This window comes from Solanum verrucosum, unplaced genomic scaffold, assembly GCF_900185275.1.
Source record: "Solanum verrucosum unplaced genomic scaffold, falcon-dt-bn FXZP01000218.1, whole genome shotgun sequence".
Lineage (NCBI taxonomy): Eukaryota > Viridiplantae > Streptophyta > Magnoliopsida > Solanales > Solanaceae > Solanum > Solanum verrucosum.
In genome coordinates this window covers 1,216,240-1,229,076 of record NW_026020464.1, presented here as the reverse complement: position 1 = coordinate 1,229,076, position 12,837 = coordinate 1,216,240, and the positions used below count along the sequence as shown (strand labels likewise).

The window sequence follows — 12,837 nt, the reverse complement described above, 5'->3', positions numbered from 1 at the left end:
CCGCTAACATGCGGTTGACCTGCGACTTGACTAAAATATATTTGACTATTTTTAGAAAAAATAATTTAACATAAAAATATATAATAATTTACACTATTCGATTAAGTTTGAAAAATAACTAAGGAATGAACCATTTTTATTCTATCTTTTTAGAGGAAGAGACCTAAAATGAAAATATCTGAATTAAGGTGCAAGTAATTAGAAAATTAATAAAACTAGACTAATTAGAATTTATTTAGTTCATTTTAAAATAAATTAACCCAATTTAATAAATTAAAGTATGAAAAATCATTTTTGAATTAATTGACTAACCTTTTTGAGAAAATAACTAAGTATTTATTTATTTATTTACACTATTAGATTAACTTTGAGAAAATAGTTAAACAAAGAGCGATTTATTTATTTTTAGAAAAAAAAATGGGACCTTAATTGAAATATTTGAATTAGCGACAAGTAATAAGAATTTTAACGAAACTAAATTAGTTGGTTTCTATTTGAGTCATTTTTTGGTTTATGAAAAAAAACTATTTTAAACTACAAAAAAAGTTTTTGACTAGAGATTATAAATGAAAGTACGAGAGTTGATAAAATGAGATTTGTAAAAAAAATAAAACAACACAGAGAAATAGTTCGCCTTTTAGGGAATTCGATTAAGTTAATTAACAATTCTAAAGTTAGAGTTAATAACAACAAACAATAAATAATTATAATTAAATAATTTAAGAATAACGGAGAGAAGTTGAATTCGGGCCCCCTTTTGGGCCAATTTCGTTGGTATCTTTGGAGTTTAACACAATTCCCCTTTTTGGTATACAACTGATGTATATCAGTGTATATCGGCATGTATATCAGCCCTTTTCATGTATTTCTTGCTTTCAAACACCTGTATTTCACTCCAGACCTGTATTCCTGCGTTTTTGACCTGTAATCTGTATTTTCCGATTGTATATCAGTGTATACAGAGGGTATATCAGTCCCTTTTTTTTTTTTTTTTTAACTTTCTGTTGTCTGAAAATTCAATTTTCAGCCCCCCTATATACCGTCTTCAACCTGTACACCAGTTTCACAATTCGACATGGGGGCTGACTCGAGAGAAGAGAGGAATATTGGGACCTTTATGGCCCGTCCGAAATGCACAAGGGGAAACTTGAGTCCAAGTGACCCAAGTTGGCATCACATGACAAGGTGAAAGAAAGAAATATTAGCGTCTAACTTGCAACGACTAAATCAATTAAGAAAATTGAACATTTAAAATGCCAAATCCCAACGTTCCCCAAATGGCCAGTGTCTTACTACACTTAAATATTGATAAACACCTATGAATTAAAAAAGAGAAAGAAGACAAAATGGTTTATGATGAAGTCCAACAAAACAATATTGGCGTACAAGTTTAAGAAGACAAATTTAAATAGAGCTTATATGCCTCAGGTGACAATAATGAAGTAAGAAATAATACTTTTTGACATAAAGGTGACATATTTAGATCAATGAGATATAACCATATTTAAACGTAAAGACAATTTAGAGCTAAATTGATCATTTATTGGAAAACATTTACTTATACGATATGAAAAGAAGAATATTCATAATAAGTAGATGAATCTGAGAATGACTAAAATGAGACCAACCAACCACAAATAAATATGAGAGGCATCATAGTACTTAAAGGCAATGGAAGTCTTATAAATTTCGATCTAATCAAAGTCAAGTTTCAAAAGAAGAAAGACACAAACTAGAAGGAGTATGAGATGAAACAAGCATAATGGATAGATTCTTAACGAGTGAATGAAGAGGACAAATGAACCCATGCTTCACTAGTCGGAAATAGCGCAGTTGAATTCGAAATGCACCAGAAGTAGTCAAGAAAATCCGAATTGTTAACATAATCTTATACTTAAAACTCAACGGCGAAGTTGGATCAAAACAAACAAGCAAAGCGAAGGCATAGATATGGCTCCAACATGTCACTCAAGGTAGGGAGGCAACAAAGAGATTCGATAAACCGAGAAAGCTAAGCCATCGGAATGAACATGAAATTACACTAAATACCATTTATCGCATCAGATCCAGGAGACATTTAGGTAATAACATGAAAAAAGAATCAAATCAGTCGGTAACCAAAGATTAAGGATAACTACAAATAAGACTATGATAGAAGAAATTTACGGAAGACTAAATAAAATGCACCTTGATACATAATACTCTAGCAGTAGACAGAGGATATGACATTTTAATGTTCAAGCCATATTAAGAAGCACATGAAAATCCAAAGAAGGTAGTCATTCGGGCAGTAACGAAGCAACACACACTATTTGCAAAGGGAGAACAAGAAGTAAGAATGAGAATGTTACCTATTCAGAGTGCAGCAAGCTGAATAACAACGAGCAGAACGACACCTTCACCGCGTTAGGAATCGAACACAAACAACAAGAAAGATGCTTGAGCGGAAATATCAACCCAAACACTAAAGAAAAATAAGTGCCTCCTCTCGTTTTCTTTGAAACGTATTTCTATATATATATTGCTGCTAATTGCTTTTCAATACCCTTTTTCTCTAAAAGTTTTCAACCCAAAAAAAACTCCTAAAAAATGACAAGAAAAGATGTATTTATAGGAAAAAAATCGGGTTCGGATTTGGATGAAGAACGGATAGGAACATGGCAAAATCGTAATTCCCCTTTCCATTCCTAAATTCAAAACTTCTCAAAGGACCAAGAAAAAGGCTGGTTTGTGCAATATTTCAACCAAATCCCACGAAATCCGGTTAGGGCAGCAACGTGAAATTGCAGGTCTGCTTCTACCGAAAGCACTGTACAAGAGCAGCACGGGACAGAGGAAGAAGATCACGCGCCATTGACGCTGTGAATGCTTTCCGTGTACTGTTTCGTATTTTTCACTCCATTTGGGAACGTTTGGGAGCTGTTGTGTATTGCTGCCCTGCTTACTGCGTGGCTGCCTGTTTGATAACGTGGAAATGGAAGGTAAAGGGGATAGGGTCGGTTTGGTGTATGTTGTTGTATGTATTATTTTATTGGGTTATTTGGTATTGTTTTGGGTTGTTTTGTATTGTTATTTTTTGGGTTGCAGGAAGTGGGCTGGAAAATGCAAAAGTGGGCAGCTGAAAGTTGGCCCAAATAAGAAAAGGGGTTAGATCTTTAAGAGATAAACATATTGAGTTTAATTTAGACGAATTAATATTATTTAATTAACGAGCTTCTTAATCTTAACGAAATATAATAATTACTTCTATTATAAAATAATTAATTACAAACTAATTAACTTGAAATTATAACTATAACTTAAAGTAAACTAATAAAATATTTAACTAAAAATGTAAAATCTTTGTGATGATTTTCAAATATTTATAAAATAACGTAATTGTAAAATATACATATTTATTATTTAAAATTATTAAAAATGATAAAATTACTCTAAAAATAACTTGAAAGTATTTTGAATTTCATAAAATTCATTAATTCAAAATTTTGACCCTTACTAATAAAGTATTTAAAATATAAAATCTTTTCGAGATGATTTTTGAATACTCATAAAATGCCTTAATTATATACATAACTATATAAAGCATATATATATATATATAGTGACAAAAATATTTAGAATAACTTGCAAACTATGTTTATTTTATTTTATTTTTGAATTATAAAACTAATTATTTTAAATCGCTAGAAATTGAAGAAGCTTGATGATTAATTTATATTGTGGAGGGACAAAATTAGGTGTCAACAAACAGGAGCAGTAACAAAAGGAAAAATAGTTTCATGAAAAAGAACATCCCTAGATACATGAATTCTTTTGGTAGCCAAGTCTAGGACCTTGTAACCTTTTGTATTGTAGGGATAGCCAACAAAAATGTGTGGTGTGGTTCTTGGTTCAAATTTATCCTTGTGGCTTTTCAAGGTGGTTGGAAAACAAAGGCATCCAAAGCTTCTAAGGTGGGAATAGGTTGGCCTTTTTTGATACAGTAACTCATATGGGGATTTGTTATGTAACAACTTTGTGGGCAGTCTATTGATGAGATATGTAGCAGTGAGGACACATTCTCCCCAATATCTTACGGGTAATTTTGATTGGAACAAGAGTGTCCTTGCTGTTTCAAGAAGATATTTATGTTTCCTTTCTACTACACCATTATGTTGAGGTGTATAAGGGCAGGATTTTTGGTGTATGATACCTTTTTCTTGGAAAAAACAAGTTGCTTCTGCATTTGTGAACTCCAAGCCATTATCAGATCTGATGGCTTTAAGTTTAGTTTGGAATTGAGTTTCTATGAGAGTTACAAAAGCTTTTACGGTTTGTAATGCATTGCTTTTACACCTAAGTAATTATGTCCAAGTAGACCTGCTATGATCATCTACCATAGTGAGGAAGTAATGATAACCATCATGAGTGGGCACATGATATGGTCCCCATAGGTCAATGTGAAGTAGTTCAAATACCTTGGTGGTTGTGGTAGTGCTGTCAGGGAAGGGCATTCTGGTTTGTCTAGCCATAGGGCATATGGCACAAGTAAAAGGCTGTTTGTTTGAAAAATGTATTGGTATGGTAGAGATACCTCTCATCTTTACAAAAGGCACATGTCCTAGTCTAGTATGCCACAAGAATTCACTACCTTGAGCATGAGTATGAACAGAATTAACAGCAAAAGAAGAAAAACTATTAACAGACCTTGAAGGAAAACCAACAGTACAAACTTCTTTATTGAAAACATGAGAACATTTTACATTAGTTGGTGCTGAAGTTTGACATTCAGTCCCAGTTAAGACTTGTTTATTTTGAACTGAAGAAGGAACATGCTGGTAATTGGAAAAACAATCAGTAGAACAACAAATGACATGAGATAAACCACCAGAAGTTGGTCCACAGCTGTGGCATTTTGGACAGAAAAAGTACAGTCCATTCCTAGCTCTACCAAGTGCCAGAGGGCTCTTCAGAGAAGGGCCCTGCAATAGACAAGAAAAGCTGTCAAAACTGACTGTTCCTTTGAGCTGGAGTGCCAAACAATGAACTGTAATTAAGTTGAATTTGAAACTAGGTATGAATAAAACTTTGTACAGAGTTAAAGTTGAACTCAAACAAACATCACCAATTTCAGTTACTTTGACCTTGTATCCATTTGGTAAGGTGATCAAGGAGGGATAAGGTAGTGTCCTGAGGTTAGTGAGGGCATTTTTGGTGTAAGTCATGTGATGTGATGCTCCTGAATCTATGATCCAAGAATTAGCAACTAATCTAGCACATTTACATGACAAATTACCTATCTCAGTAATTGAAGAATAACAAGCCAATATACCTGCTAGGTTCACTGCTCCACTAAGCATATCTCCTGAGCCATCAGTCCCATTTCCAGCCTGCAGAGATCCTAGGAGATTGAGTAGCTGCTCATATTGGCCTTTGGACAGATTCACTGGCATTTGCTTCATTGACTCATCAAGTACCTCATTTCGGTTCATGTCTTCCTCAGAACTGTACACATTTGCTGCAGACCCTGAGCTTCTTCCTTTGAAAGGTCTAGAATTGGATGGGTAACCATGAAGCTTATAACACCTATCCTTGATATGTCCAGTACGTTTGCAAAAGTCACAAAATAAATTTGATTTGTTACTAGTTCTGGAGTTGCCTCTGAAAACAGTGTTGGTGTTGGGATTGGAGCTGCTAGCACCTCATTTTGAGGAGGTGTAGCTGGTCCTAAAACCTTTGGATCCTGCAGCAACATTAGATGAAACAGAGGCATTCAATGAAGTGGATTCCAAAATAGTGTGATTGTGAGGCCTGACTTCCCTTTGTCTTTCCTCTTGTGATAATATGGCAAAAGCTTGTGCCATGCTAGGCAATGTAGACATCATGAGGATGCTTCCTCTCACAACAGTGTACATTTCATTCAAGCCCATCAAAAAATGCACCAGTCTCCTATCCTGTTCAGCTTGGTGCATTTTGGCTTTACCACCACAAACACACACACAACTACATTGAGAGTGAACATCAAGAGTGCTCATTTCCTCCCATAATTTCTTCATCTTCGTGTAATAACCAGTGACATCCAAAGTCCCTTGTACAAGATCATTGATCTCCTTTTGCAACTGATAGAGTTTACAACCATTAGTCTGGTCATATCTATCTTCCAGTTCATCCCAGAGTTCCTTGGCATTGTTAAGGATCCATGAAGTCACCATATCATCACACCTCTCCCATTGCATGAAAGAAGGATCTGTAGAAGCCGGCTTAACAACTTTGCCAGTGATGAAACCAGTCTTACTTTTAACAGATAGAGCCCTGAGAACAGCTCGTCTCCAAGATCTGTACCCAGTTCCGTCAAAAACAACTAGTAATAATGTTGAACTTGCATTCTCAGAAGGATGCAAGTAGAGTGGACTACCGAAATCCAATTGAGCAGGAACAGCAGGTGCATCTCCCATGGATGAAGATTGGAGAGTAATTGGAAATAATCCGAGAAGAGAAAGAAGAACAAATAGCAGGGGAACAAAAAATCACAAAATCCCTAAATCATAGTCGTGAAATCGAACTGAGAATCGAAGGATACGCAATACTCACGAAACAATGTGGATGCGAAAAGTAGGAATCATCCCCTATGCTCTGATACCATGACAAAATCAACAGCATAGACTAGAAAACATCAGGCTTCCTCCATTGATGGAGGTTTGAAGCTCATGAGAGAATATTCAGAGAGAGAGAAAGTGGAAAGATATTATTGAGAATCAAAAACTGAAAATAAACAATACAGGGTATTGTGTATATATATACACATTGTTCAACTAACCAACTTGTTCTGACACAATAACAAACTTAACCAATTGATTTTGTGAACTCAACTAATTCTATGGACTTTAAAGCTAAATGTGATGAATTAAACTAATTACAAACTAATTGAAACTAATTGTAATCTCATCAGAGTTGCCCAGTTGTCCTTTAGTCCGGTGTTTATGATGACATAATATGGAACCTCCAATGTGTCAGGGGAGGGGGGGTCAACTAGGACATAGCTAGCAGCATATGAGCCGACTCGGCATCATCGATTTTGTGCCGCAATGGAGTAATTCAATATGTGGTTTTGCACGTTCCATCACTTCTCCTTTCATTTCCAATATTGATCGTGAAACATCATGAGTAGCAGGATGTTAAGGTCCAAAATTCAAAGTGAAAATTTTGAATTGCATGTTCTTAGTCGTCATGGAAAAGAAATACAGAAATAAGAAAAAGATTATTCAGATATCCATAACTACAATAAGAAAATATTAGAATTCATTGATATTCGCCAAATAGTTGGTAACTAACATATTTTTTTTTTTGATAATTTACTATTAAATGGATTAACAACGATTTTTGATGTTTAATTATAAAATTTATCTGTTGGTAATTCTTAAAATATTATTTTAGTGACCGTTAAAATAGCACAAAAGGAGTATTTACATATAACCATGTTGAAAGAAGTGTAAAATTGAAAATATGAGAATACAAGCTACTAGAAAATCTTGATAGCTCAGTTGATTTACTATATGAATTTTTATTTTATTAATGAGAGTTCGATATCCCATCTTCGTGCCTTCTTCTCCCATCCCCATTTTTTATTTTTTCACCTTTTTTAAAAATAAAAATAAAAAGTGAATACGAGCTACTTCTTGGTCATCGTGAATTGTCAAATGGGGCCAAAAATTGGGACAAAATATTGTATTTTTTGGAAGATTCTAAAATCTTTTTTGCTCACAAAATAGAAAACATCATTAATTCCTCCTAATATTTTGGTTATTTCTTTTTGCATTAACTCCTAAAGTAGGAATAGTATTTTTTAATTTTAACGGTGTATTTTATATTTTTGCTTCATATTTTTTAAAAGAACCAAATTATAGATTAAAATTAAGTTTCACCATTTTTTAACTAGAGATTTTGACTTTGAGAGTAAAAGAAAATCTTATTAAAAAGTATTTTCTACTTTAATCGACTTGGCATATCTCAAAATTCAATACAGATTCCCATCAAACACCAAATCAAAGGAAATTGGACCCCCAAAAATTTTAGGACTCGAAAACCCAAGGTTTGATGACTTGATCCTCTAGTCGACCCTGATATTTTCCCCCTCTTGCTTGTTTACCCACATGTATCAACAAGCTAATACAATATAATACATATATAGGGATCGAACACATATATCATGGAGTGATAAATATTACTTTTTTATTCTTAACTAAAGATGGATCTCGTCTTCAATCGGGCCCTAGACCTCAATAGCCTTTGGTAAGAGTGTTTTACCTCTAATATATAATATTTCAACCAAATTAATTCAAATTTAATCGATCCTTAATACAGATACCAAACATCACACGGAAAACAAAAAATAACATTTCTAATTTAAAAAATAATGCTGTTTTTCCAGGCTACATTTTGGCAGCTTCTATTTGTCTTGTAAAAATACCATAGTAAATGTTCAGTTTGATGTAGATGGAACATCCATTATTGGGACCTCACAAAGACCAAATCAAACATGAAATTTTGAAAAAAAAGGTTACAGTAGTTTTTTTTTTTTTTTTGGATATGTATAAAATTAAGTCAATATATATATCTTCAAGATTAAGGTACTAAATTAAGTACACATATATAATTAAATAGTTCTTTTAGACTATTTAAAATCTTTATTATAAAGGACATTCACAAATCAAACAAAATATATTAAAGACAACTTAATTCAATTATGCAAAATCTTCTAAAGTTTATATGATGAATGTGTGCTTTAAATTATGTAAAAAAAAAATTAAAAAAATAAAATAAAATATATATATATATATATATATATATATATGTAATTAGTGATCAGTTGTATTAATCTTAAAAATTAAACTCATAAAATTTAAAATTTAAGAAATTAAACTCTAAACTTATTTATCATATCGAAGATGTAATGCTTAGTGATATTAAAAATTGAACTCATCAAATTTAAATTCATATGTTATGGTGTCTAGGCTACCACTCACTTGAAACGTAACTCAACTAACAAAAAAATATTCAGTAGAATATATTTCATTTTCACTTTTACTTGTCACATTTTGCTTCACAAAAGTCAATTTGATTAATCATTGGAGTTACTTTGAATTAGATTAATTCAATATTTAAATTTTAAATTTAGATGTTTGAAAACTATACGAAATATATTATGAATTATAATCTTTCTCATGTCAATATAATTAAAAATACATCTTAAAATATTAATCAAGCTTCATACAAATAGACAAAACCACCCATGATTTTAATTCACACTATATATTATAATTAATAATAATTATGGAATCATATCAACTCATTAAACTTTTTTCTCTTATCATAGGCAGCTACTTTTTTGTACATGGGCCACTTTTTTGACAAGACACAGACAAAACTCAAATGTAACATTATTTTTAATAAAAAAAAAAATTATATAAAAAAACATGATCTGTAGCAAAGAAAATCTGACACAACTGTATTTTATGGGTGTCTCCAACTTTTTTATCTCTGAATCACTGCATTAAAAAATATAATTCAAGAATCACAAGACATGAATTTTCATCAAACATCCTTTGTGTTCACATCTACATTTAAATTTTAAAAATCAACTAAAAAAAAAGAAAGTATTTAAAAGTTAGAGTTATGTTTTTGAGGATGTATTTCACTTTGAAAAAAAGAGTTGAAATTCGGTAAGTTGAAAAAAGATTTTAGTAAAAAAGTGGTCAAATCGAATTTTTCAAATCTGAAAATTCATTCGTTACTCATACCTCTATTGAAACAGAAGGGTTTCACATGTTCTTCATCAATAATGATTATTCCTTTTCGTTCATAACTCTTTTTAAAATTTCAATTTCGATTAGATCACAAATTTGAAAAACCCTTAAATTGTCTATTTTCCAAAAATGTTGAGTAGGGTATTGAAAAACTAACCAAAAAATTATTCAAATATATAACCAGATGATCATTCAAATATTTTAATAAGATTTCATCATGAACATTAACAACATCAAGGGGGAATATATACAATCCACTTTTATTTATTAAAAAACATTAATACCATATAATAGAAACATAAGAGAACAAACTAATAATTTCCCATGTATAGCATACTAACATTTTTTTTTGTGATAAAACAAAGAAGAAAAAAGAAAATCATAATCATAATTATTATAATATTAATAATACCAAATTGCTCAATAAGATGCAATTAATTTTTCATTTGTTGGACTCCGGATTTGCACCACTAGGAACCTCATGAAGAGCCTCTCCATAATATTTTCGACTCGGCGTACCGGTCCCACCGGTACTAACTGTAGTCGTGGTCATGGTTGTGGTCGTGGTCATGGTCGTGTCAATATCAGTATCAGTAGGAGTTGATTGTTTGTGATGGACTTGCATGGTGACCAATTTTCCACTAGATGGAAAAATATTCATGAGTAGCCAAATGAAGAGAAGAAGATAAAAAAGAGTTTTGGATTGAGTTGTTTTTGCCATGAAGAAAGAAATAGTTGAATAATATTAATCGAGAATAATAATAATAACCACCCCCAATAACCCTAGGGAGATCAATATCCATGAACCAAATGGAACCACTAATAATATAAGAAATTTTACAAACTAAATATAGAAGAGAATTTTTTTTAATAATCTATACTAAGAGAAGAAGTTTTTCTCAATTTTCAACAAACAATAAATGTTATATGACTTATAAAGAAGAGTATTTACAAAAAGGAGATGCATATAAATATGGGAAATCTTGTAAAGTATGATATTCTCTTTCATTTTAATTCCCATGTTGCCCTTCTTGTTTATCTAATTTTACAAAAGATAACCCCTCTTTGTGAATGGAAAAAATAATAATAATAAGGCCAAGTTTTCATACATGTGACCTCCTTTGAAGAAAAGCCAAGTCAATTCTCATATATGTGAGGATGAAATTAATGGAAGGATTTAAGTTATATACATCCACATAAGTTTATATATATTATCGGAATAATGGAATTTTTACATAAATAGTCAAATGGATTAATTATTTTTAGTTAATATATATAAAAACTTATGTCAATTATTGATAATTAATTTTTAATAAATAGTAAATAACCTATTAAATTAAATTAAATTATTTGTGATTATCTTTTAAATAATCTGATTATGTAAATATTTCACCGTCAGCACACTAAACTTATACTCATGAAGAAGTTATGAGTTTAACTTTTATACACTAACATTGATATGATCGTACTAACATTAATACTTGTATTCCATTAGAGCTATAAAGTTAAGTGTGTTAGACAAAAGTACTAATACTAGGATGATGGGGTGGCCTTCTAAGAATTTTTCGTGTTGCATCTCTTCTTTTTAAGCTAAAAATTTATTGAAAATAATTTCTCTATTCAAAAAATAAGAGTAACATCGCGTACACTCTATCTCTACTATGGAATTACTATTAACAGCTCCATCATAATAGCACTAAAAAAAATTTCTCCTTTTTTTGTGCAATGGCTATTAACAAACCATATAGCTTTCCATAAATATAAAAAAGAATTAAAATAGCGTAAATGTCTTTCTACACGAAATATAATACATCTATTTTGAAAAATAAATCACTCACAATGTCACTAATCTCTCAATCTCCATAATTCTCCACTATAGAAAATATATAGCTATCACTACTATTTATAAAAGTGCCAAAGTTACTTTAACTTACAACAACAAAATATTGAGTAAAATTTGATCAAGTGGGCCTAGAGAAGATAGAGTGTACATAGGCCTTATAATAACTATCTCGTATAAATAGACATGTTGTTTTTGAGAGACTCTCAGCTCAAGTGTATCAAACTCAAGTAAAGAAAAAGAAAACAATGACGGAAGCATAACAATTAATAAGAAAAGCAGTGCAAAGTTTACAAGAAAGAAACAATAACAACAATAAATTAGTGTGGTAACAAAAATACAATAAACAATATATGGCAATAACTATATAATAGTACGACTACTACGACAATAGGCACTAATAGACCTACAACTTCGCAAGACAAGATAACACTCTATCTCTACTAACCTTCTACCCTAATACGTGACCTCCACTTTTTCCTATCTAGAGTTATGTTCTCAGTAATATGAAGTTGCACGCCATATGGTGTCTAATAGCCTCTCCTCAATACTTTTTTGTAGCTGATTTATTTTTTCATGTAAATCATAAGATAATTATAATCCCGAGATATCTTGATTCCGAACCATATTTATAAGGGGACAAAAAAATCAACTTATCTAATATGATAAGTTTTGGAAATTAAAGTAAATGTCAATAAAAAGAGGGTGATGTTAGATCAATAGAAAAAAAAATGGTGTGGGGCTTTTTGTAGCTTGGACTTTTGCATAAGAAATTTCTCAATTTTGACTCATGCAAATCTATTGAAAATTACAGATGATTTAAATGTCTTATCACCTTTTAATATTAAAATAATAATTACATTTTTTGGGATTATAAAATTAAAAGTTGCTAACAAAAAAACAAAAGCAAAGTCTCCATTGCTTTCTGTAATTGTTGCCTTGATTGTATGCATTAGGTCCCCCACTGAATTATTATTTTTTAACAGTATAAACACATGCAAACTTGTACGTTAAGGTTATTATTGTAATTTAATATTTTGTGATTTTTTAAAAACTTTATTATAATTTATTTTTAGTCGGGAAATGAATTAAATATACTCCTGAACTATTCGAAAATAGGACATGATTTGAAAATAATTATGATAAAATACAAATATATATTATGTTAGCTCCCATGGACATGTGGCATGATACCATACGTACACGTGACATGCC

At 31.3% G+C, this 12,837-nt stretch overlaps 1 protein-coding gene across 1 annotated transcript; it reads right to left on the bottom strand.

The window, feature by feature from the left end:
• Nucleotides 1–4,926: 4,926 nt before the first annotated feature.
• Nucleotides 4,927–6,434, bottom strand: LOC125808697 (uncharacterized). Its single transcript, XM_049488353.1, has 3 exons — nucleotides 5,714–6,434; nucleotides 5,312–5,638; nucleotides 4,927–4,961 (listed from the first exon to the last, which is right to left on the bottom strand). The coding sequence occupies exons 1-3, from the start codon at nucleotides 6,432–6,434 to the stop codon at nucleotides 4,927–4,929; spliced, it is 1,083 nt and encodes a 360-aa protein (XP_049344310.1).
• Nucleotides 6,435–12,837: the final 6,403 nt, after the last annotated feature.

Excerpts from the sequence above, each read along its gene's own strand:
- LOC125808697 (XM_049488353.1), bottom strand. The coding sequence starts at position 6,434 with ATGGGAGATGCACCTGCTGTTCCTGCTCAATTGGATTTCGGTAGTCCA. Across the intron at positions 5,639-5,713 it reads TGTTGCTGCAGGATCCAAAG|GCAACTCCAGAACTAGTAAC; the intron begins GTTTTAGGACCA and ends CTGTTTTCAGAG. Across the intron at positions 4,962-5,311 it reads TGGAGCAGTGAACCTAGCAG|GGCCCTTCTCTGAAGAGCCC; the intron begins GTATATTGGCTT and ends TGTCTATTGCAG.